This window comes from Moschus berezovskii, chromosome 2, assembly GCF_049115385.1.
Source record: "Moschus berezovskii isolate FMDL1 chromosome 2, NW_MosBer_1.0, whole genome shotgun sequence".
Taxonomy (NCBI): domain Eukaryota; kingdom Metazoa; phylum Chordata; class Mammalia; order Artiodactyla; family Moschidae; genus Moschus; species Moschus berezovskii.
Genome location: NC_142461.1, coordinates 114,421,829 through 114,447,619, shown reverse-complemented (window position 1 = coordinate 114,447,619; position 25,791 = coordinate 114,421,829). Strand labels below are relative to the sequence as shown.

Here is a 25,791-nt window from a genome sequence, read left to right as displayed (position 1 = left end):
CCCTCTCGTCAACGATTCAATTATTATTGTTGTTATTATTATTGAGACACGTTCTTTGATCCTTCGAAATCCTGCTCAATCTAGGCCTCAAGTGTTCCTGTAAGTCTCAAGGGAAAACGACTTTGGCTGAAGTCGGCGCCCAAAGCCACACCCTCCAAGAGGCCTTAAGAGACCTGGGGCTTTCCTGGCAGCGATTCAGCTGCTGGCAACCACGCGGCGCGTCGGCATCCCACGGCTCGGCACGGAGGTCGTCCCCGCCGGAGGCCGGCGGCCCGCCTCCGCGCCGCGCACCGGCCGCTTCTGGCCGGGCCGCGGCCCTGGAGGCCGCCCCGCCCGGCGCGGGCTCATTTGCATAGGGGCGCGCGCGGCGCCGGCGAGCGGGAGGGCGGGCGCGGCCGGGGAGGCGGCGCGCGCGCGCCCTGACAGCTCGGCCCTGCTCGCTCACTCGCTCGTCCCCGGCTTCCGAGCACAGCATGGCGGTCAAGGTGACTCTAACTCTCTGCCGCTGCCTTTATTTCCTAAGAGACCTTCCGGGGACCCTGCCTGCAGCCCCTCACCTCTTCCCGTTGACTTCTTTGCCTGATTGTTAGATGGCGTGTCCTGGGGCTCCAGGGAGAACTGTGCGGGGCTTGGACCGGAGGGAGGGGATGCCCGGCGGGGGGAGGGGAAGGAGGAGGGATTGTGAGTTGGAGGGGCTTGTAAGGACCACTGGTCGGTGAAGGAGGAGGAGTACATGCCCTAGGTACATGGGATTGTGAGCCAGCAGTTGGAGGGCATCGGAAAGGGAGTGGGAGGAAGTGGCATGGATAGCCGGGGATACCCAAGGCATCCGTGTATTGTGGTGGGGGAGGGGGTGAGTAATTGAGTATTTGGGGGCCTCTGGAGCCAGGGGCCGCGGTTGGCATTTGAGCTGCAGGTGGCAGGATGTCTAAAGTATTTAGAAACGTTGTAGCCGCTTTCATTATTTTAGGTTGGGTGGAGAAAGAAAGAGGCGTGGAGATAATTATATTCTGCATTGCTTTCCACGGGAAGAAAGGCCAGTAGGCCATGCGATTAATTTGGGTGTTTCAACTTTGCTGTTGTTTCTACTCTTGCTGGACTCTTGGTCTGAAGATGGGTGGATGCTCACTGTGTCGCTAGTGGATGTGGAGTAAAGTAAGGGCTTGATCCTCATGGCCTTGTCTTTCCAGCCCAGGGGAAATCAATCTGATAGATTTGCTGTTTCTTAGGCTCTTCACACCTGTCTTTCCACCGTGTGATCGCACAACTCCAATTTGACAGTTGTTATCAGTATTAGTGCTTTTAATTTGTTTTCAACTAAATGCACTTGTAAAAGATAAGAGCATTGATTGTTGGCATCTGTGAACTCTAATCTGCAGAGATTATGTGATCTCTAGTGAAGCATTAACTGGCTTTTTTTTTTCACTTACAGACAACCAAGCGAGGTGATCCTCAGGAGTTAAGAAACATATTCCTACAGGTAATGGCTTATGTGCTGTGCTTCTTCTTGGTAGGGCAGGGGTGGGGGTAAGGTATAAATCTAGTACTTTTCAGGCCTTAACTTTCAGGAATGTTTTATCAGTATTTTCTTGTTTTCTTCAGAACATGAGAATAAATAATATAGATTATAACCCTTATTTTATTAAGATTTGATAAAAAGATTTCCCTCAAATTATTGTTTTTTTAAATGACTTAAGACATTAAAAAAAAAATCACTAAGGAGAAAAATTTCAGCTTCCCTTAAGCATTGTGACCAAAATAAAATTACAAAGCATAGTGACACACTTGTGCCATTGATAGTTATGATTAAAATTCTTTGTTCTTTGAAAATTATGTTTATAAAGTTTTCCTGCTTCTAAGCAACTCTGTGCAATTTGTTACAGAGATAGTTATTCTTAATTTGTGTGTGTCTTTTCTTCCTCAGTTTATTTTTATTGTATTCATGGGCTTTGGGGGTTGTGTTACAAAATGTTACTATCTGTGATTCTTGCAAGAATCCACCTTCACTTATGCTAAATTTTTATGATCAGTGACTTGGCTGTAGACTTTTAAAAAACTGATTTAGTTTTTTGTTTTGCTTTCATTTCTTAATTTCAGAAGTTCTGCATGCAGGAAATTGTGCTTAAGTACATATAAAGGGAGACAAGCTTAGGTGTCCTACCAAATACTGTATTTTTCTCTGAATTCTTTTGAGAATTTTTGAGAGCGGGTCTATTCTGGACCCGTTCTTGTATAGAAACTTTGACCTTGGGCAGGTCCCTGCTGGGTGTTAGTTTCCTCTGTAAAATGAGAGGTGATCTTCCAAGGTTCCTTCCAACTCCAAAAGTCTATGATTCTATATTAGGAACAGATTCTAACATGCGCATCAGCCTGGTGCAGATGACATTTTTATCTGAGAAATGTGGATTGCTTAAGCTATTGTTGGGGAGGAGGCTTCATAGATGAGCAATTAGTGAAAATGAGAATCTTGGATTTTATAAACTCTGGTAAAGGGAAGCATCATTTCCAGAACAAAAGTAATTGTAATAGAAATGTTCTGTTTGTGGTTTGAAACCTTGATTTCTCACAAGTGTTCTTGAAAATAACCAAAACTATGTCAGTGTTAACCACGCCATGTACTCAGTTGTTTCATGAGGAATTCATGTGATGTAGTTAATTTTGTTTTGTAAATGAAGTAGGCATAGGAAAAATCAGTGGAAATGCTTCATGAACTAATGAACAGCATTGACCAGGTGCTGGCAACACTGCGTTCAATTGCCAGGCCTTCCACTATCTTGTGGTTTTACCTGTGAGCTAATTATCTGGCTTTCCTGGGCTTCATCTTCTCATGGAGTATCTCAGTGGGCTATAAGGAAATGGGAATTGAAGTCCTTTCAGCTTTAAAAAATCTTGTGGAAAAAAATCTGTGATTCCGTATGGATTTGATTTTGGAGAGGAGAGGGCTGGAACTATGCCTAGCTTTTTGAAAACTTTCAAATTTTATCTTTTTACACATTATTTTGATGATGCCCTTTTTATACTGAAAATTTGTGGAATTCATTAACTACATGTTTAGCAGTAACGGTAAAACATTGACCCAAGAGTATTGGTAAGGGTCAGAACATAGATACTACCTTCTGGTAGCTGAAACAGCTTGATATAGAATATAGTTAGTTGAATCAGTTTGAACTGTTAGCAAGTAACACAGATTTTAAATTTATATCTTAAATACTTCAAACTATAGTTACTTGAAGCTATAGGGCATTATTTAGAAACAGTTTTGTTTTAGATGCATATGGTTTTTTAATATTTTGGAAACAGTAGCAGCAAAAATACATACTAACTATGCATTTCTTTAGCAACTTAACATATTTATTGAAATATTCACTGGGAATTATTTACTGGGTGTCATGTATGTACTTGTATTTAGTTTAGTAGTAGACATTAAACATGTTGAATAATTAAAGGGGAGAATGGAGCCAAGACTTGAATGGACAGGTAAATGTGACTAGTCCCTCTTTGAGACCTGTCCCATGTCCCACAACTTGTGGTTGAGGGAGTCAAGAACAATGAAGGCAAATATGTAGCCTCTGGTACGATAGTTAAATTGATTTGTCTAGATCTTTGTAGTCTTGTAATAGTAATGACAATGGCTGTCATTTACTGATGATTCTGAAGTGTGCTGGGCATTGGCCTAGTCTTTTAGGGTATTATATTTTTTTTCTTTTTAAACTGATATATAGTTAAATTTACAATATTTCAGGTTAGGATATTTTATTAATTTTCATAACAACCTTTCTGCATGCTTAGTCACTTAGTCGTGTCTGACTCTTTGTGACCCCATGGACTGTAGCCCACCAGGCTCCTTTGTCCATTGGATTCTCCAGGCAAGAATACTGCAGTGGGTTGCCATTTTCTTCTCCAAGGGATCTTCCTAATCCAGGGGTTGAACCTGGATCTCCTGGATTGCAGGCAGATTCTTTAACAACCTTAGAAGATAGCATTATTGTCCCTGTTAAATCATGCTCAGGCACTAAGTTGTGTCTGACTCTATGACCCCATTGACTGTACCCCACCAGGCTCCTCTGTCCATGAGATTTTTCTAGGCAGTAATACTGGAGTGGGTTGCCATTTCCTTCTGTAGGGGATTTTCCCAACCCAGGGATCAAACCTGTATCTCTTGATTCTCCTGCATTGGCAGACAGATTCTTTACCACTGAGCCACCTGGGAAACCCCTCCTGTTAAATAGACGAAGTTAAATGAGTTGGTTAATGTCACTTAGCTCATAAATGGTAGCGACTGGATTCTAGTCAAACTCTAGAATCCGTATTCTTAACCCTTACATGATACCACTTGTAGGTTCTTGAACTGGAATGACTTTTGAAAGCTAGAGACATGTAAAATTCTAACCGCAGCTGTGTTTGTTAAGAAATTAAAGGAAAAAAACATGGTTTCTTAGGTGATGAAATAAAATACCTTTCCACTGTGACTATCTAGAACATTTGGCCAAGGACTTTGGATTTGAAACAGTAGGAAGGCACTCTGGATTTCTCAGTGGGCAAATTAAAGTGGGTAAATTCTGGCAGCTCTTTGTGTATGTTGGATAAAGTGTGGAGAGGTTGAAAGTAGGTAGAGAGATCTGTTAAGAGGCCATTGAAATAATTCATGTGGAAGATAATGACCTGGAGTGACTGATGGCTGGGGAAATGGAACGGGAGGACGATACCAGGGACTTTGGAAGGGATGAAATCAATTGAATGTAGTGTTAAATAAGAAAGTAAAGGAAAGAGTAGTGAATCTAGCATTTTTATGATAGATGTTAATTTATAAGGCATCTATTTTAGGAGTTGGGTGAGGGGATTGTTAAAGTTTGGTTGCTAAATAAATGTGTCCCAATAAATTGAAGTCAGATACAAGTTTTGTATAGGTGGTAGATGAAAACTTGGATTAGGATGGTAGATGAAAACTTGGATTAGGAGGATTAATTATAAAATAAACAAGACAGGGAATAAAGGACTGATTTATAAGTGATATTATCAATTGAAATGGAAGTGGGGGAGGGAAAATGACCTCATGGGAGTTTAGGGTGTCACAGAAAAGGGTCTAGTCAAAGAGTAAAAGCTAGATTTTTCTGTTATTAATATAATTTTGTTTTGGTAGGATTTGAGGGGTCACTTGAATTCAGGGTCATTTGAGCTACTTAAAGACTACAGAGAAGATATAATTTTGAATTTTAGAATGCAATTGAAAAATTCTGGAAAATTTAGATCTATGGCATTGACTGTCTAAATTCACAACTAGCTGGTGTGGCTCACATTTGTTTTGTAAACAGCAAAATACTCCTGTTTGAAAGTGATGTTATACCTGTGTTTAATGACACTATTTTATGTGCAAGTCCATTTATGAGGAAGTTGATAAGAGTAAGTAAGCATTTTGATTCTGAGTATAGAGAAATAGTTTTTTTTTTTATGTTCATCATTTCTCAAATTTTGATGAGCCGTGTTTTCTATCAATTAAAGAAAAAGAACAATAGTATTCACTAGGATTCTTTTTCCTGCCCTCCTCCAAGTACATTAAATTGAAGCACAGCAAATGAATTCTTATGTGTTAGACTGCTGTAATTTTACAACCAGCTGTCAAGCTAATATTTTACTGTTAGTACCCTTGAAACTGTCAATTCTGGATTTATGTCTTCTTTTGCCTCTCTCAGCCACACACTATCATTGACCCAAATCTGCTCCATCAGAGGTAGATACTAGCAAAAGGAGACAATGGAAGCAGTGGAGAGGAAGGTGAGGGAAGGACAACAGGAATGTCATAGGCTGTTTGCTATAAACCTGGCAAATTTTAAAACGAAGAGTTCATCTGGTTTGATCTGTGTTTTGTGGCAAAGTAGGTTTATCAAAAAGCTGTTTTAAGGGACTTCCCTGGTGGTCCAGTGATTATTAGGACTTGGCTCTTTCACTGCTGTGGCCCTGTGTTCATTCCCTGGTTGGGGGAATTAAGATCCTGCAAGCCATACAGTGCTGCCCAAAAACAAAAACAAAAAACTGTTTTAAGTGAATGATTTTTGAAGATCTTTTTTCTTTTTAAGTTGATAGATTTTTCTGTTGTTCATTTACCAATGTATCCTATGATAAAAGCAATACATGTTGAGACTGTAGCATAATATATGCTAGACCCAAAATGTGTGGCAATGTAGAAATCAAATACTGTTTTTATCCTTTTTTCTCACCACCAGTGTAACTAGAAGATCGTATCCCATATCAAATTATGAAAATCCGTTTTTTCTGTCTTGTTTATTTTACATTAGAAAGTAAGTAGAAGATGCTGCTGTTAATGTAAAGCACACAGTGATTCTTCTTTAGGGTTTTTATGATAACATAAATTTTTAATTGAAAGAAATGTCCTTTATTCAATAACTATTTTTTTACATATTATGTATTTATTTACTTTTGGCAATAACCTGTAGCTGAAAAGGGAATTAGCTTTTAGCAGGAGACTCTTCTATTTTGTTGAAATATGAGTTAGGGCTATGTTTTCCAAAGAGTAGGAAGTGTATTACAATATTACAGTTATAATAAGAGAATCAGATATTGAAAGATGATAACATCTACTGAGGCCAAATGTGGAGAAAAAAGGTGCTCTCACAGTGCATTTGTAGAAACAAAGACTCTTTGCAAAGCAATTGGCAATGGTTTAAAATAAAAGATACCATTTAAAGAAACAGTCCTATTTGGGGGATATTTATCCCAGAGAAATAAAAATTCTCATAAGAATATATATGTACAAGATTGTTAGTGGCAGCACTTAGTTGTTCCTGAAAAACAAAGAAAAGTTGGGAGGCACATAATAAATGCTATCAAAGGGCAGTGGTAGAAAAATTATGAAACAACAACTGTGGAAAATTAAGCAGATACTAAAAAGAATGAGTTAGGCTTATTCCAGCTGATTTAGAGGGATTTCAAATGTACTGTCAATGAGTCTGCCTGCAGTGTGGGAGACCCAGGTTTGACCCCTGGATCAGGAAGATCTCCTGGAGAAGGGAATGGCTACCCATTCCAGTATTCTTGGGGTTTTCCTGGTGGCTCAGATGGTAAAGAATCTGCCTGCAGTCAGAAGACCCAGGTTCAATCAGGAAGATCCCCTGGAGAAGAGAATGGTTACCCACTCCAGTATTCTTGCCTGGAGAATTCCATGGACAGAGGAACCTTCATGCTATATTCCATGGGGTCACAAAGAGTGGGTTACAACTGAGCCACTAACACTTTTTTTTCTTTATAAATGAGGGAAGACAGGTGTATATACGGAAGGATAATGTTAACTTGGTTGAGGTAAGAATTCAGGGGAAATAAAAACAAAATCTCAATGTATATGTGTTAAAATTTGAGCAAGTACATAATTTAAAAGTAAGAACTTAGTAATTCAGCTGCTGCTTCTGCTGCTAAGTCGCTGCAGTCATGTCCGACTCTGTGCGACCCCATAGACGGCAGCCCACCAGGCTCCGCCGTCCCTGGGATTCTCCAGGCAAGAACACTGGAGTGGGTTGCCCTTTCCTTCTCCAGTGCATGAAAGTGAAAAGTGAAAGTGAACTCACTCAGTCGTATCCAACTCTTAGCGACCCCATGGACTGCAGCCTACCAGGCTCCTCCATCCATGGGATTTTCCAGGCAAGAGTACTGGAGTGGGGTGCCATTGCCTTCTCCGTAGTAATTCAGAACATGAAGTTAAAAGAGACTTCCCAGCATGAACTGGGTTGAATAAACCAGTAAGAGAAACATAAAAAGGGATCTATAGTTTTCTTAGCCACCCTGATTAAGGGTTTTCACCAGTTTTTCAGGCTATAGGAATTGAAGATAATAGGCTTTAGTTTATAAAGTATTTGCCATAAACTATATAGAGTTCTTAATTTAAAAAAAGTATTAGGCATTAAGGGCATGCTAGCAACATAGTGAAGACTTTATCCTTGAATCAACTAGACAGATGAAAAAATAATTAAGATTAAAACATTAGAGCTATTAAATGCTATCTATGTCCTTCTACCAGTCAATACATTTTTAATTGCCTAGTAGGCTAGGCACTGTGTGAGGTTTGTAGGTACGACAGAGCTGTTTGATGAAGGTATGACCTTGCATTCTAGGTAGGGGTGAGACAGACAATAACAAAGACCACACATTAAAAAACAAATATCAGCCACAGGATTGTGACGATTCCAATAAGTAGAATGATGGAAAAGGTGATCGTTTTTCAAGATGGTGGCCAGTGAAGGCCCCTAAGGAAGTGATATCAGGGCTGAGAACTGAAAGGTAAGTGGAGAGAATTCCACATGTACAAAGGCCTGGATGTGGATAGGATTTGGTATGTTCAACAAACAAAAATGAGACCAGTGCCCCCTCAGTGAGCGAGGGCGTGAATGGCCAGTAAGAGATGAGGCTGAAGGAATCACACCAAGCAGGACCTTGTTTATAGGCCATGAAGAAGAGTTTGGATTCTTTTCTAAAAAATGTTGTGGAACCTGTTGGAGGTCTTTCGCCTTGAAAGTGGAACAATTCAGTTTATATGTTAAATTGATTGTATTTAAAGATAGATCATATTGAAATGTAAGCTTTCTCATATATTTCTGTGCTTTCTCATGGATTTTCTGCTCTATCTTGCGTCGACTGTGATTGTTCCAATTTAATTTCCTCCTGTCCGTAGCATTCTTAGGATATCTTGATCTGGGCCTTGGTTGACTCTTTTTCATCCAGGAAGCAACAGAATGTAGCCAGAACCTTACATGGGCTTTGTAGTCTAACCAGAATCTGAATCCTCTTTGATCCCTTTTGCTGAGTGACCGTAGGTGTTTACATTTCTGTGGGAGTCTGTCTTTTCATCTGTCTGAGAAAGGATAACTGCATCTAGCATATAGCGATATTACAAAGATAAGATAATGTGTAAATAGTGCCTGGCACTCAGAGAATCTGGTAAAACTTAGATCTTTGTCCCTTTCCTTTTCTTCTCAGCTGAGGACTTTCCTTTCCTGGAAAGGATCTCAGTGCCTTGTGTTCCCCAGATAACTGTGCTGGACCTAGAAAGTGACTAAGGATGCTAATAAGTATTGATGATTATGTACATGTAATCAGCTAATTATTAATTACATTCTTGAGATATATATCTGAAGATCGTCACAAATCCCCATATTCAGAAATATCTCCACAAAAGATAATTTCTCTCTCAAGTCTATAGATCCTGAGAAGGGATAGAGCTATGATTAAAAACTGGGAGACTGTGGAAGTATGTGCAGTTTTCATTTAAACCTTCTGTTGCTCTGTCTTAACCAGAGAAGGAATAGTAGTCCAACCAAGGAATACCAAGACACAGACCTGAAAGAGAGACTTATAATTCATTCTTTATGTTTGTAATTTGTAAAAAAAATCATTTTCCTGTTCTGTTCAGTTCTCTTTTACTTAGCACTGCTGAAATTTCTGAAACATGGCTCACTGAAACCAGTGCCATGGCTTCTAGAACTGTACTATTGCTTGCTAACTGTTATGTCGTAGGGACTATTTAAAGCTTTTTATACAAATCACGGTATGTAATCCTCAGGACAACTCTATAAGGTAGGTGCCATTAATATTCCCATTATATAGATGAGAAAACTGAGCCCCAGAATGGTCAAACAACCTGCTCAAGGTTATATAGTAAATGGAGGAAACTTGCTTTATGTATGTTAATACAACTTGCCTTATTTACTTACTATTGTATGGCAATGCAGGTATGGTAGTACATATAGAATCATCTCATTTTTGGGGTAGCCTTTTTTATTATGAAAAATTTCAAACATATATGAATTTAAAGAAAATAGCATAATGAATTGCCATCTACCATCACTAATCTTCGACTATCATGGCTTATTTTGCTTCATTTATATTGCAGCTGCAGGGGATTATTTTGAAGCAATTCTCATACATCTTATCACTGCACCCATAAATACTTCAGTGTCTATCTTTAAAAGATGATGACTCTGAAAAACCAACCAAACAAACCACAATACTTTCTTGCACCTAAAATTTTTCCTTGACAAATGAATTTCAATTCAGAGTTGCAGTTTCCATGCTTGTTTCATTTTTTTTTTTAAGTTATTTTATTAAAATCAGGATCCAAGCCAGGTTCCTACATTGCATTTTGTTGATCTGTCACTGCTCCCTGCCGGGATAAAAGGCCTTTTTTCCTTATGGCAAAAATCTTGCTATGTAATCTAGGCTTACCAACAGTAACACATTCAATACACCTGGGAGCTACACCTTGATTATCAAACACGTGATTTGTCCAGGCTTGTAAATATATATGCCCCTTGAATGTTCCCTTGGTTACTTAGACCAAGAAATTGAAGTATTTTTAAGAACAATGCAAATTATTCAACTTAATCTGCTATGAAACATTCTAGTTCCAGTTACTGAATTCTCGGGTCATTATTTCCAAGGATTTTGGCCATTTTTAGGGGTTAAATTGTTTTGAAAGGCTAGGCTTATTATGGTAACTTCTGTTAATTTCAGTGATTAACTGGAGTCTTGCACCTCCTGACTTTGTTAGACACTGCATGGTAGCTGACAGTAGGCCTTGATGTAACGGATAGTAAAAATACACATTAACACAAAAAGAAGATACTATTTCATGAAACAATCTGAGAAAGGCAGGTTTCTGGATAATTTTTTTTGCAATATTAAATAGGTTTTGTTTCCAGTGTAAGTGAAATATGCAACTGAAAATGCTAATTAGATGTATAAAACTGCCTTTTCCTAAAAAATGCATGTGTAGATTTTAGTAAATACCAGAAAAATTTTGTTATCATTAAAATCTGTTTTACAAAATTAATGTGGCTTCATAGAGTTGTTAAAATTGATGTGGCTATATGTATTAAAAATTCTTTTTTCTCATTAAAATATTATTTCTGGTATTGATTTCCACATTGCACTATTGTAACAGAACTTGTGTTGCTGGATCTGTTGTGGTCTTTGCTTGTTACATAGAGTGCTTGAGTAGTGAAAGGGCATGCATTCCGGACTAAATTTGGCTTGCATTAGGAGTAAGAGCAGTAATAGTGAAGGACGAGATTAGCTTCATGGCTCAACTCTTGCCTTGGTACAAGTCTTTCTCTTCCTTTGCTCGTGTAATTCTTTTTTCTGTGTAGGAAATGCTCTGTGATATTTGTAGTTAGCAAATTTTGTGACATTGTCCTTTGAGAGTTAGAAATGGCAAGGATTTTGCAGTCTGAAAATGTCAGTTTATCTCAATTGGAACAAAGTCAGGGAGGAACAGTTTGTTTTGACTCATGTTACAGCCACATGTTGGAGAAGCAGAGATGAAGCTGCCTAGACCAGTCAGGACTGATTTTCTGTTAAACTCAAGGAAACCTTGGTTAGAATAAGGTTGAAGAGTTAGAAACTCCTTCATGTTTGAGCAGAAGCAGAAACATTGAGTATGCAAGGAGGGAAACTGGGATCTGCTGCTTTTCTGTGTTTCTAAGCATTTTAGAATAACTGTGTCAATCTGCATTAGCTTTACAATTTCCAAGTACTTTGATGTTCAAGATCTCACTTTTTTCCCTTACAAAAAGATATACTGTTCTGTAATTTCTCATTAAAGAGACTCTGAGAAGTGTGTGTTTGCTCCAGAAATCTCTACTATTCAACAACACAGGAGATTAGAACCTCTTTTCTGACCTTAGTTTCAGTATCCATCATGCCATGGTCTCTGAGTGACCTGAGGGCAGGAACTATGTTTTCTTGATTCTGCTTTCTATGCCAAAGCCTTTGACTGTGTGGATCACAATAAACTGTGGAAAATTCTGAAAGAGATGGGAATACCAGACCACCTAACCTGCCTCTTGAGAAACCTGTATGCAGGTCAGGAAGCAACAGTTAGAACTGGACATGGAACAACAGATTGGTTCCAAATAGGAAAAGGAGTACGTCAAGGTTGTATATTGTCACCCTGCTTATTTAACTTATATGCAGAGTACATCATGAGGAACGCTGGGCTGGAAGAAGCGCAAGCTGGAATCAAGATTGCCGGGAGAAATATCAATAACCTCAGATATGCAGATGACACCACCCTTATGGCAGAAAGTGAAGAGGAACTCAAAGGCCTCTTGATGAAAGTGAAAGAGGAGAGTGAAAAGGTTGGCTTGAAGCTCAACATTCAGAAAACGAAGATCATGGCATCTGGTCCCATCACTTCATGGGAAATAGATGGGGAAACAGTGGAAACAGTGTCAGACTTTATTTTTTGGGGCTCCAAAATCACTGCAGATGCTGATTGTAGCCAGGAAATTAAAAGACGCTTCCTCCTTGGAAGGAAAGTTATGACCAACCTAGATAGCATATTAAAAAGCAGAGACATTACTTTGCCAACAAAGGTCCGTCTAGTCAAGGCTATGGTTTTTCCCGTGGTCATGTATGGATGTGAGAGTTGGACTGTGAAGAAAGCTGATCGCCGAAGAATTGATGCTTTTGAACTGTGGTGCTGGAGAAGACTCTTGAGAGTCCCTTGGACTGCAAGGAGATCCAACTAGTCCATTCTAAAGGGGATCAGTCCTGGGTGTTCATTGGAAGGACTGATGCTAAAGCTGAAACTCCAATACTTTGGCCACCTCATGCGACGAGTTGACTCACTGGAAAAGACTCTGATGCTGGGAGGGATTGGGGGTGGGAGGAGACGGGGACGACAGAGAATGAGATGGCTGGATGGCATCACCGACTCGATGGACATGAGTTTGAGTGAACTCCGGGAGTTGGTGATGGACTGGGAGACCTGGCGTGCTGTGATTCATGGGGTCGCAAAGAGTCGGACACAACTGAGCGACTGAACTGAACTGAATGCTAGGCCTAATGCCCAGCACAAAGTGGGTACTTGATAAATGTTTTAAAACGAATGCAAAATAACCTGAAAGATTTAAGCAGATTTTCGGCTTAATAAGAAGTGCTTCTAGATATATTACCTTGGTTTTGGTGAGCATACTGAAGAAGAAAATCCTTGATCTTGACACACTGTATAATTTTTTAAAAAACCAACTTTTTAGTCACAGCCTATCAGAACTTTCCCTTTTAATTTCTGGAAAATCTTTTAGAAATATAAAAATAAAAAACTTCTGTTTTTAAACTTACACCATTTAAACAGCTAATTTATATCATTAAAACTATTTGGGTCTATTTACTCATTCATGTTCTTGAATTTTAAGTTAACCTTTTTATTTCTTCCCTTACTCAGTGGAAATGTAGTGTGTCAACTCTTTGTCTGCTTTATAATTAACCTGTGATGTTGGTTGCATACATTCTGAAGGTTACTTAAGGTTACATTTGGTAAAATTGCAAAGGAGTTATTAGTATCCAGTTAACTACAGTCACGTGAGGTCTTGATGTGTTGATCTGTTGGCTTGATAGACAAAACATTTCTGGATAACATGATCATCTCTTTTGAAGCTAGAGGTAGTTCAGTGAAAGTATAACATAAATCTGTGTATGAAACCATACTGTATTTTATCAGCAATGATTTTGATTAAATGTATAAAGATTCTAATCTTTCTTTAGATCCATTTTCTTTCTCATGCCTCATAATGTCAAGGCTTTTTCAAACGCACATGAACTATACTCAAATTCAAATATTTCTGGGAATGCCAAAGCTATGGGCATTTTTACATTAAAACAGTTAGGTTTTAAAAAAATTTAATTGAGAAAATAAACTACCTATTTTTTTTCTGATACTCTCAGCTACTTCTTGTCTATCTTTTCTGTGTCCTTGACTTCTTGCCCAAGAAAGATTTATGACTGCTTAAGAAACATCTTTGAAATGGCAAATGATTAATTCTAAAGTTATTTGCAGTATGGGTATAATATTTGGCTAATTTCATTTCAAGTCATTTTAGTTTAGTCTTTGAAATGGTAGGAACAAAATAGAAACAATATTGTGCAACTACACTAGTATATTAATTTTTTAGCATAAGTGTTAGCCTAGGAGATCCAAAAGTTTGTTTTAAATTGCTTTTTTTCATTTTTAGTGTAAACATGCAAGTCATTTTGGTTAGCAGAAAAAGTCTTAGTAAGCCCACTTAACATTTTCTTGTTTCTAGCTGTGTTACTTTCGGCCATGTTTCCTTTTTTGTTTGTTTATCCAGTCAGTTAAAATCAGCATTAAAAATAGTGAAGTTATTTAAAATAAAATAGGTCATTCTTATTTTTAAAAATATTTTTAGTTTAAATGTATCACCCATTTTTGAGGTACCTGCTTTTCTTTGTTAAGGAAATGTTCTAGCCTTTTGGCTGACTGTGGGTAGATTCTAGTTTCAGTTCTAAATTGCCTCTTCTGTTTTGTCTGTTCAGGCAGCAGGCTCAGTGACATTGCCAAGTAATTGTCTCTAATTTAATGAGTTAATTAGTTAACTGTCTGCTGCAGAAGTCAAGTACTGACTCCTTGTGGCTGAGAAGACTTGTGTTTTTTTCCTCTGAGCTATGCACTTTATCTTTCAGTTAAAATAGACTAGGAGAGTTGGGAAAAACACTAGCAAAATACCTCAGGGTAAGTGATTCTCTGGCATCATTTATAACCCCAGATATTGGCAAAGTCTGTTCCAAGTACATGTCAACAAAAGCAGTTGTTTTCCTTGTTGGCTACTGTGTCCTTGGTGGTTTGTGCGAAGGCTGCTCCATTTCCTGATAGTTTTAAAGACAAGAATGTTGGTATTTCTTTCTGTGTGTATGTAATCTGTGTATATAGTGGTGATAATTGGCAATAAGATTCAGGTATTAGATATCAGACATCTTTGTGACAAAAAGAAATGGACACTTCAGTCAGTTCAGTTCAGTCACTCAGTTGTGTCCAACTCTCTGCGACCCCATGGACTGCAGCACACCAGGCCTCCCTGTCCATCACCATCTCCTGGAGTTTACTCAAACTTATGTCCATTGAGTCAATGATGCCATCCAACCATCTCATCCTCTGTCATCCCCTTCTCCTCCCCCCCTCCAATCTTTCCCAGCATCAGGGTCTTTTCTTTTCTTTTTTTATCCATGGGAGTTTCTAGGCAAGAGTACTGGAGTGGCTTGCCCTTGCCTTCTCCGAGGGTCTTTTCAAATGAGTCAGCTCTTCACATCAGGTGGCCAAGTATTGGAGTTTCAGCTTCAGCATTGGTCCTTCCAATGAATATTCAGGACTGATCTCCTTTAGGATGGACTGGTTGGATCTCTTTGCAGTCCAAGGTACTCACAAGAGTCTTCTCCAACACCATAGTTCAAAAGCATCAAATGGACACTTAGTTGCTTTATTTTGTTAATACTAACTGAAATGTTTTCATATTGTTCCTTTTGAAAATTCATATCTGCTAATTAAAGAAAGCAACTCAATTGTGAAGTGAGAGAACAAAGATCACCATAACCCATCTCTTATATTTTCTTGTTTTATATTTAGTTCTTAATTATTTTAAATTTTTTGTAGAAATTGGCCCAGGAGTCTTTATCAATGAATATGAGCATTTTTATGGTTCTTTATGGGCTTCCCTTGTGGCTCAGCTCGTAAAGAATCCTCCTGCAATGCAGGAGACCTGGGTTCAGTCCCTGGGTTGGGAAGATCCCCTGGAGAAGGGAAAGGCTACCCACTCCAGTATTCTGGCCTGGAGAATTCCTTTCATTGTATAGTGTATAGTCCATGGGATCACAAATTGATGCTTTTGAACTGTGTTGTTGGAGAAGACTCTTTGAGAGTCCCTTGGACTGCAAGGAGATCCAACCAGTAAATTCTAAAGGAAATCAGTCCTGAATGTTCATTGGAAAGACTGATGCTGAAGCTGAAACTCCCAATACTTTGGCCACCTGATGTGAAGAACTGACTCATTGGAAAAGACCCTGATCCTGGGAAAGATTGAGGGCAGGAGGAGAAGGGAATAACAGAGGATGAGATGGTTGGATGGCATCACTGATTCGATGGACATGAGTTTGAGTAAGTTCCTGAGTTGGTGATGGACAGGGAATCCTGGGGTGCTGCAGTCCATGCGGTTGCAGAGTCAGACATGACTGAGCGACTGAACTGAACTGAACTGATTTATATATTGCTAAATTACTTTTTTTGTTTAATTTTTTAAATTGGAGGATAATTGCTTTACAGTATTGTGTTGGTATTTGCTGTATAGCTGAATCACCTTTTTAAAGGACTGAACGTGAAAAAGCAAGATGGATAGAACAATGTGAATAGTATGTTATCATTTGTGTTAAAAAGACATGGATAAGAATAATCATACATGCTGCTGCTGCCGCTAAGTCACTTCAGTCGTGTCCAACTGTGTGCGACCGCGTAGATGGCAGCCCACCAGTCTCCGCCGTCCCTGGGATTCTCCAGGCAAGAACACTGGAGTGGGTTGCCATTTCCTTCTCCAGTGCATGAAAGTGAGAAGTGAAAGTGAAGTCACTCAGTTGTGTCCAACTCTTAGTGACGCCATAGACTGCAGCCTACCAGGCTCCTCCATCCATGGGATTTTCCAGGCAAGAGTACTGGAGTGGGGTGCCATTGCCTTCTCTGATAATCATACATATTTGTATGTATATATTGGCATATATGGGGCTTCTCAGGTGGTGCTGGTGGAGATATAAGAGACATAAAAAATGTGGGTTCATTCCATCGGTTGGGAAGATCTCCTGGAGAAAGGCATGACAACCCACTCCACTGTTCTTGCCTGGAGAATCTCCATGGGCAGAGAAACCTAACGGGCTACAGTCCGTAGGATCGCGAAGAGTCGGACCAACTGGAGCAACTTAGTGTGCGTGCATGCATATTGGCGTCTCTCTCTCTGTATATATATCTTATATAAAAATTTACTTGTTTTTGCACCAAAAAAATCTCTGGAAGCGTGTGCGAGAAATTGATTGCGTCTGGAGTGAGGAATTGAGTGACTGGGAAGAGGTGAGGGGAAGACTTTTTTCATTGTATATTCTTATTTTGAATGCTGTGAATTGACAGTGTTAAAACCATAAATAAAGCACAAAGCCTCTAGCCATGGGTGAAAATCCCCATTGTTTTTTCATTTTCACTCCCACTGCTTTGGTGCAGGCCTCAATCTCTTTCCCCTGGATCTTTGCAGTAGCCCCTCCTTGATCTCCCTGCCCCCAGTCAGGTTATCGTTTCCCCAGTCCATCTTTCACATTGCTGCTGGGGAAAGCACGTGTCAGATCATGTCTCTCGCTTCCTAAAATTTTCAATGGTATCCCATGGCCCACAGGATAAAGTTCCAACTCTTTGTTTTAGCATTCCAAGTCTTCCACTATCTGGCCTCAAATTGCCTTTTCAATGCCAACTTCTACATATCTTTGTATACCCTCTCTTTGTTATCTTTTACCAGACAACAACCCCGTCCCCCAAAAAAGAAATAAATTCATTTTAAAATTTTGTGTGTTTTTTTTTTTTTAAGCCTGAAGTACCCTTTCTCTCCATTTGCAGTTAAAACTGAATTTTGCTTTCAAGGCCTGTTCTGAACATTATTTTCTTTTTCCTCTCACCAACTCCCTGCCATCTATCCTCAAAATGAATCATTTATTTTTGGTTCCCATTGTATGTTTCTCATACCTTTGGCACTCATTCTAGTTAATTGCTCACTTACCAGTTGCTTAGCTTCTATTTGTGGACTTCCTTCTATTGATCCCTCTTTCCAGCTCCAGCAGTCTTGCCAAAATTGTGCCTTTCTCCACTCCTGCCTGTCTTTGACCCTGCTGGTTTTCATATCTTGGTAAATGTGTCCGATTATGTCATGCATTGGAGAATTTTGAGGAGAAGAAGCAATTGATTAGAGTTAGTAGAATCCACTCAATGTCATACAGTTTATTTTTTCTTTATCCTGTTTTCATGCCTATTTTGAAATGTCAGAGATTATTTAGTTTTCATTTTATAGATATGTGATATATGTCTAGAGGCCTGGGAGGAGAATGGCATTGTTGAAGGACTCACAGTGAATAAGTTTAGAGCCAGGGTGTAAACACAGGAACCTTTCAGGTATGACTTTTATAGCATGTAGAGAAAACATGACTTTATTTTGGGGTTATAGTAGTTAGGTGCTTTTGGTAGTACCAGCTAGTAAGAATGTATCCACCTTTGGGTTACTTCTTATGTTGGATGTTAGAGCATTTGCTGTGATAACCTCAATGATATTTTTCAGAATACAACAAAGGAAACAATTTAAAATTTAATTCTATCCTTATTGAAAGAGCTAATGGCTTGGTTTAGTCAGATTCACAAATGAGGACATTTGAAATGCTTAACCAAAAGCGAACCAACAGTCCTTTGATCTTTTGATCCTTGTCTTTCCTAGAAGCAACCTCTTGTAACTTTTCTAGCTATTCGTTTTTCATGAATAGAAGTATTTCTATACTTTTCATAAAGTATAGAAATACTTCATGTCTTTGTACTGCTGCTTCTAGACACTATTGACTTTCTCTTATAGCAGCTGAGGTATTTTACTTCCTCTCCCATTCTTCTCCCTCCATGCTTATCAGTATATTTATAATTGTTATTAAATTAATATTTGGTATCTACATTATTGTAACTCTAAATTGTTTATTTTTGGCCAAATCATGTAATGTTTTCTGTTTTTATATGACAAAAATACTTGTTCATAATTTACTTTTTATAGAGTTAAAAATTGCTTAACTTTTCATTTACTTAGTAATTTGTGTACCTGTTACTTGATCCCTTAACAAATATTTACTGAGTGCCTACCATGTGTCAGCTATTATTCTTGGTGCCTGGGATACATCAGTGAACATACTAGGCAAAAATTCCTTCTTTTGTAATATTTACATGCCACTTCTGAGATAGACAACGAACATAATAAGTAAAATACGTAGTGTGGTAGTTGATAGGTGCCAAGGGGGAAAGCAGAACACCATGGGGAATTGAGAATATAAATACAAGTCTGGGTGGTAATGCTCAATAGGGTGATGAAGGGTAAGTCTCATTGAGAAGATGGCATTTGTGTGAAGATTTAGTCTCCTCCCGGGGTTACTTTCCACAAAGCCAAATGCCTTGAATAATCTGACATTGCAGTGTCCCTAGCGGCTTGCTCTCTTGGAGCCCTCCCTCTGCCAGCCAGGACTGGCACTCCAGAGACCTGCAGCACAAATGTTATCCTGGGGTTTCCCTTGGCCACTTCACTGGGTTGGATCATCTGGTTTCCTGGATCCTCCATCTTTCTATTACTTGGTTCATGCTGTCTTTTTGATGGGACAAATTATCCCATATCTTCCTGAGAAAGGGTATATAAAAGGGAGGAAAAGCATTTTGAGAATATGGATATTCCAAAGTACTTTTAACCTACCCTTACAGTTGATTGAAAGTTTGGCTCAGTTTAGAATTCTTGGTTAGAAATCATTTCTCTTTGAATTTTCAGTGCCTTACTGCATTGTCTTCAAGCTTTCAAAGTTTCTGTTGGGAAACATTGAGGCCCATGATTCATAATTGTTTATACATGACCTATTTTTTCTCTCTGAAAACATTTAAGATTTTCTCTTTATTCTGATGTTCTATAATTTTATGATGATGAGTCAAGCCCTGGTGTGGGTTTTTGTTTTGTTTTAATTGACTGTGCTTGGCACTTAGTAGCCCCTTGTATTCCTCAATTCTGGGAAATGTTCTGATGTTACTACTTTGATAGTTGACTGAAGTAGCTAAGTTAATCAACTGCAACCCATAGAGGAAGGCTTTGGTTGTCCATGTTTGGCCAGCAGTTCAGTCAGTTCAGTTCAGTCATATCTGACGTGGTGACCCCATGGACTGCAGCACGCCAGACTTCCCTGTCCATCACCAACTCCCAGAGCTTACTCAGTCTCATGTCTATCAGGTCAGTGATACCATCCAACCATCTCATTCTCTGTCGTTCCCTTCTCCTCCTGCCTTCAGTCTTTCCCAGCATCAGGGCCTTTTCCAGTGAGTCAGATCTTCGTATCAGGTGGCCAAAGTATTGGGAGTTTCAGCTTCAGGATCAGTCCTTCTAATGAATATTCAGGACTGATTTCCTTTAGGATGCACTGGTTGGATCTCCTTGCAGTCCAAGGGGCTCTCAAGAGTCTTCTCCAACACCACAGTTCAAAAGCATCAGTTCTTTGGTGCTGAGCTTTCTTTACCATAGTACATAAAACCCTTACTATATATTGAGGTATTTATTTAATAAGCAGGTATTATTTTATTCTCTAAAATTATTGACATAAAAGGCAGACTTTTTTTGTTCCTTTTTTCCAGCTCCTGGTACTTAGAAGTAATAACTGTGTTGGAAGGTCTTGTTTGTTATGCTGCTGTTGTTCATTTCCCTTTTAAGGTTTGGCAGATGTGTCCCCACCCCCAATTCTTGCTGTCAGGAAGCCTCCAGAGGCTTTGAGGCTTTCTAACCTTGGTTGCCCTTTCACCTTTCTTTATCTTTCTCATATTGCTTCATGTGTACACACACACACACACACCATAAAATTCACCATTTTAAAGTGTCCAAGTGTTTTTTTTCCCGGTTTATTTACAATGTTGTGTGACTGTCACCACTGTCTAATTCCAGAGCATTTTTATCACCCCCAAAGAAACTCCCCCTATGTAAAGTGGTTAACTCCATTCCCCACTCCTTCCAGTTCCTGGCAACTACTCCTGTACTTTTCTGATGCTATGAATTTGCCTGTTATGGACAGTTCGTATAAATGAGGTCATGTGGTATGTGGTCTTTTGTGTGGTTTCTTTAAGTTAAAGTGTTTTCAAGGTTCATCCATATTGTGGCATGTATCGATACTTTGCTAATGTTCTGAACTCAGGCTCTGGGTGTCTGTTTTTGGACTATCCAGAGAAAACTGCATTTATTGTTACCTTGATTATGATACTGGCGTTTAACGTACTTTTTCAGAAAACTTTTGTTGGGTACAAATAGATACTGAACAATTTTAATTTTAAGTATACATTATTTACTTTTTAGTATGCCAGTACTGAGGTTGATGGAGAACATTACATGACCCCGGAAGACTTTGTCCAGCGCTATCTTGGACTGTATAATGATCCAAATAGCAATCCGAAGATTGTGCAGCTCTTGGCAGGAGTAGCCGATCAAACCAAGGATGGGTAAGAACTTGTATGCTCTTCTTAAAAACTAATGTTATTCAATATCATACTAAAAAAAATGGGAAAACCATAAACTTACCTGTGACCATTTAGAATTTTAATATTAATAAACCATATCTTTTCTTAGAAGTTTAAAAAAATTGTTATTTACTGCCATTATCAAGTATACTTGCATTTGTTTCTTTTTTTGAAAAAAAAATACATGCAAAGCTGTATTTTATGTTGAATAATCTGAGCAGAATGGTTTTCAGATAGCTAAGTTATCTTTTATTCATTCATTCAGTAAATATTGAGTACTTACTATGTTTTAGGCACATTCTGTGTACTAGAATTCCATCAGTGAATAAACCACAGGAAAACAATAAACAAAATTCAAAAGTAAACTATAATGTTAGGTGGTTATAACTGCTATAAGGAATAAGGAAGCATTTAGAGTGATACTTATTCATTTATCTGTCCATTTATCTGTCAGGTATTTATGAGACAGCCGTCATTTGGCAGGCACTGTTGAACATTAGAAATATAAACAAAATGAGGTTCATGACCTTGAGAAGAAACTCATGGCTTAGTGAGAAAGGATGAGTAAACAAAGAGAAAAAGTAATACTTTGGGAATAAGGTGCCATATGAAATATACAAAGGACACCTAAGACAGCATAATTAGCTCTGTTTTGGGTGTTCAGGAGAGCATCTTAGGAGAAGTGATGCTTGAATGAATCTGGCAAGACAAAAAGAGTTTGCTGGACAAAGAGTGAGAATTCCAGGAAAGGGAATAATTGGTATGAAACGTGAAGGGGCAGGGACATGCAGTTTTGAGGGCATTTGCCTGCTGTGTCCCCTTTGCCTAGCAAAGCAATAAAGCTATTCTTTTCTACTTCACCTCCCCCTACAAAACCCATCAAGGGGCACCTGCGTGTCTGTGTTGCCTCCACAGTGGGCAGGTTGTCAGAGTAATGGTCGGGACAGAGCTGGGTACCTTGTGTGCTGAGCTTTGACTGTATCCTATAGGCTTGTGACTCTCAGACTTGGAGGTATTTTTAGCCTGGCATTGTAGGCATGTGTGCAGTCACAGTAATTACAAAGTGCATCTTACTTGAGTGTCAGTTTACTCAAGTCAAGGGGGGAAGGCATTTTATATTAAAATCTAGTAGTACTGTGTTATGGAGGGAATGGAATATTTGTATTCTTTGTTTTGTGAGTTCCAGTTTCTCTTTCTTGCCTGTAGAGGGGCTTGTGTGAAAAACTAGGCGAAATGAGTTTTAACTCTTTAAAATGTTTAGAAGGCTGTCGTAATACAGGGGAAGAGCTGGTTTCTAAGTTCTTTGAATCCAGGGTTATTGTATTCATTTGTATTTTCTCACGGAATTTAGCACAGTGCATGAAATTTACTATGAGTATTTTTATGTCTTGGAAAAATTTTATGTAATTCATCACTGACAGATGTTGAGGAACTTGTATACATTTTGTGCCCAGTCTCTAGAAAAAGTCAAATTGGCTGCTAGGTTACTGTGGACCGTTCAGTCATGGGGTCTCTCAATAGTGATTAGAGTGAGGCATATAAAAATTAATCATATTTAATCAGAATTCCTTCTTCAAATTTAGAAATTTTAATTCTTGTCATTAACATGACTTGCCAGACATGTCGTTTCAGACGCTTCCTCCATATCTTTTCAGGTGCTTCCTTTTGTGACCATCTGTTCTGATCCGTTCCACTGGCGTATCTTATTCGAAGCTTCATGTGGTTCTGTCGGAAGCAGTTGTGTTGTTAAAGTGTGGTCAAGTGGAATTGAGTGTTTAAGTTGCCAGAGTAGACTCGATCAAAAATGGGTTTTGGCTAGTAAAGAATCTAATAATGTTGAATTCTGTTTACTTAAAAAAAGCAAGCTGTTTCTCTTTGAAAAGGTATATCTGTTCTATTTAAATTTTTGAAAACTGCTTAAACTTCCTTTTTTCCCTCCTTCCTCAGAATAAGTCAGATCAAGATTGGGTAGGAAATTTGATTCATAGAGTTAGGTCATAAAAATTATAAACATATACATTATTTCTAAAAGCAGAGAAAGGTGGAATTTTCTAGAAACCTCCCTTTCATGGATGGTCTTCGTAGTTTCCTGAACTTACTGAAATATAATGCAAAAATGAATGAGTTTGTATTTTCATTTTTCTGGGGAGAAATCACAGGTTTTTCAAAGGGTCTATGACTTCAGAAGTGTTAAATATCATTGTTAAAGTTTTTTTTTGTATATTTTAATTTAAGAAAATCAAAGGCGTTGATGATGTTTAAACTTATTCCAAGTAGCCAGCCCTTCCTCATTTCACATATAAGGAAAATGAACTCCAGAGAGATTGATTGACTTGTCCAATAACACACGATTAATTCTCTTACTTAATTTTTAGCTCATCTTCTTGTAATCATTTTAAAAAGCTATCTTTTCTCTATTGTTCCGTTTCCTACTCCTTTAAGCAGGGCAGTGATAAAAGTTAGGATAGTTTAGTTGGTTTATCTTTTTTCCAACTCCAAGAGGTATTTCTTGATTCTATTAGAGTTTTCTGAGAACAAGTTCTGTATGTATATGGGCTTCCTAGGCGGCGCAGTGGTAAAGAATCTGCCTGCCAATGCAGGAGACGCAAGAGACATGGATTAGATCCCTGGGTTAGAAAGATCCCCTGGAGTAGGAAATGGCAACCTACTCCAGAATTCCTGCCTGGAAAATTCTGTGGACAGTGGACTACAGTCCATGGCGATACAAAGAGTCGGACCTGAATGAGCACAGCATGGCCTGTAGGTATGTAACTTGACAAGAATCACATAATACTGTTTAGAATTACTCCAGACAAAATTTGAATTAATAGAGGTAGCATAAACAAGTTTGAGTGATTTAGTTAAGTGTGTGAGAAGAGCAGATTTCAGGGTGGTCAGTACTATGTCCCTTTTGTGTTCTATCCTTGCCTGCCCTCCTTGTTTTCTTAGCATGTTAACTGCTCCCCTTCTCTTCCCCTGGCTCCATTTCCTCTAAAAAATAGTAAAGTTAGCAAGAGTGTTTTGATACAGGTGCTTGCTGTGGACAGCTGTGTATTTTGTTTGTTTGTTTTCTAAATATTTTGTTTGGCTGTGCCACGTGGCATATGCGATCTTAGTTCTTTGAACAGGGATCATACCCGGGCCCCTTGCATTGGAAGCTCGGAGTTGTAACCACTGGACTGCCATGGAAGTCCCTGGAGAGCCATGGAGAGACAACATTGTATAAATAGCATGATAGGTTTTCTAAAAGTAAAAGCCATTCAGTTTAGTTCCGTTCAGTTCTGTCACTCAGTCGTGTCTGACTCTTCCTGACCCCATGGACCACAGCACGCCAGGCCTCCCTGTCCATCACCAACTCCCGGAGTTTACTCAAACTCATCTCCACTGAGTTGGTGATGCCATCCAACCATCTCATCCTCTGTCATCCCCTTCTCCGCCTGCCCTCAATCTTTCCCAGCATCAGGGTCTTTTCAAATGAATCGGCTCTTCGCAACAGGTGGCTAAAGTATTGGAGTTTCAGCTTTAACATCAGTCCTTCCAGTGAACACCCAGGACAGATCTCCTTTAGAATGGACTGTTTGGATCTCCTTGCAGTCCAGGGGACTCTCAAGAGTCTTCTCCAACATCACAGTTCAAAAGCATCAATTCTTCGTCATTCAGCTTTCTTTGTAGTCCAACTGTCACATCCATACATGACCACTGGAAAAACCATAACCTTGACTAGACGGACCTTTGTTGACAAAGTGATGTCTCTGCTTTTTAATATGCTGTCTAGGTTGGTCATAACTTTCCTTCCAAGGAGTAAACATCTTTTAATTTCATGGCTGTAGTCACCATTTGTTGTGATTTTTGAGCCCCCCAAAATAAAGTCTGTCACTGTTTCCCCATCTATTTGCCATGAAGTGATGGGACCAGATACCATGATCTTAGTTTTCTGAATGTTGAGCTTTAAGCCAACTTTTTCACTCTCTTCTTTCACTTCAGGGAGGTCTGGTGTGCTGTGATTCATGGGGTCGCAAAGAGTCGGACATGACTCAGCGACTGAACTGAACTGAAGAGGCTCTTTAGTCCTTCTTCACTTTCTGCCATAAGGGTGGTGTCATCTGCATATCTGAGGTTATGGATATTTCTTCTGGCAATCTTGATTCCAGCTTGTGCTTCCTCCAGCCCAGTGTTTCTCATGATGTACTCTGCATATAAGTTAAATAAGCAGGGTGACAATATACAGCCTTGACGTACTCTTTTTCCTATTTGGAACCAGTCTGTCGTTTGCTTTCTGTTGCTTTCTGACTGTTGCTTTCTGACTTACATACAGATTTCTGAAGAGGCAGGTCAGGTGGTCTGGTATTCCCATCCCTTGAAGAATTTTCCAAGGTTTTTCATGATCCACACAGTCAAAGGCTTTGGCATAGTCAATAAAGCAGAAGTAGATGTTTTTCTGGAACTGTCTTGCTTTTTGATGATCTAAAGGATATTAGCAATTTGCTCTCTGGTTCCTCTGCCTTTTCTAAATCCAGCTTGAACGTCTAGAAGTTAATGGTTCACGTGTTGTTGAAGCCTGGCTTGGAGAATTTTGAGCATGACTTTACTAGCATGTGAGATGAGTGCAATTGTGTGGTAGTTTGAGCATTCTTTGGCATTGCCTTTCTTTGGGATTGGAATGAAAACTGACCTTTTCCAGTCCTGTGGCC

The 25,791-nt window shown here is 39.0% G+C and overlaps 1 protein-coding gene across 1 annotated transcript in view; it reads left to right on the top strand.

Moving 5' to 3' along the window:
* The first annotated feature begins 383 nt into the window (after positions 1-383).
* Positions 384-25,791, top strand: part of SLC25A12 (solute carrier family 25 member 12) — a 100,989-nt gene continuing 75,581 nt past the window's right edge. Inside the window, exons 1-3 of the mRNA XM_055397322.2 lie at positions 384-485; positions 1,433-1,480; positions 20,940-21,082. Coding sequence (XP_055253297.1) covers positions 474-485; positions 1,433-1,480; positions 20,940-21,082 — 203 coding nt within the window. The 5' untranslated portion in view covers positions 384-473. The remainder of the gene's footprint in view (positions 486-1,432; positions 1,481-20,939; positions 21,083-25,791) is intronic.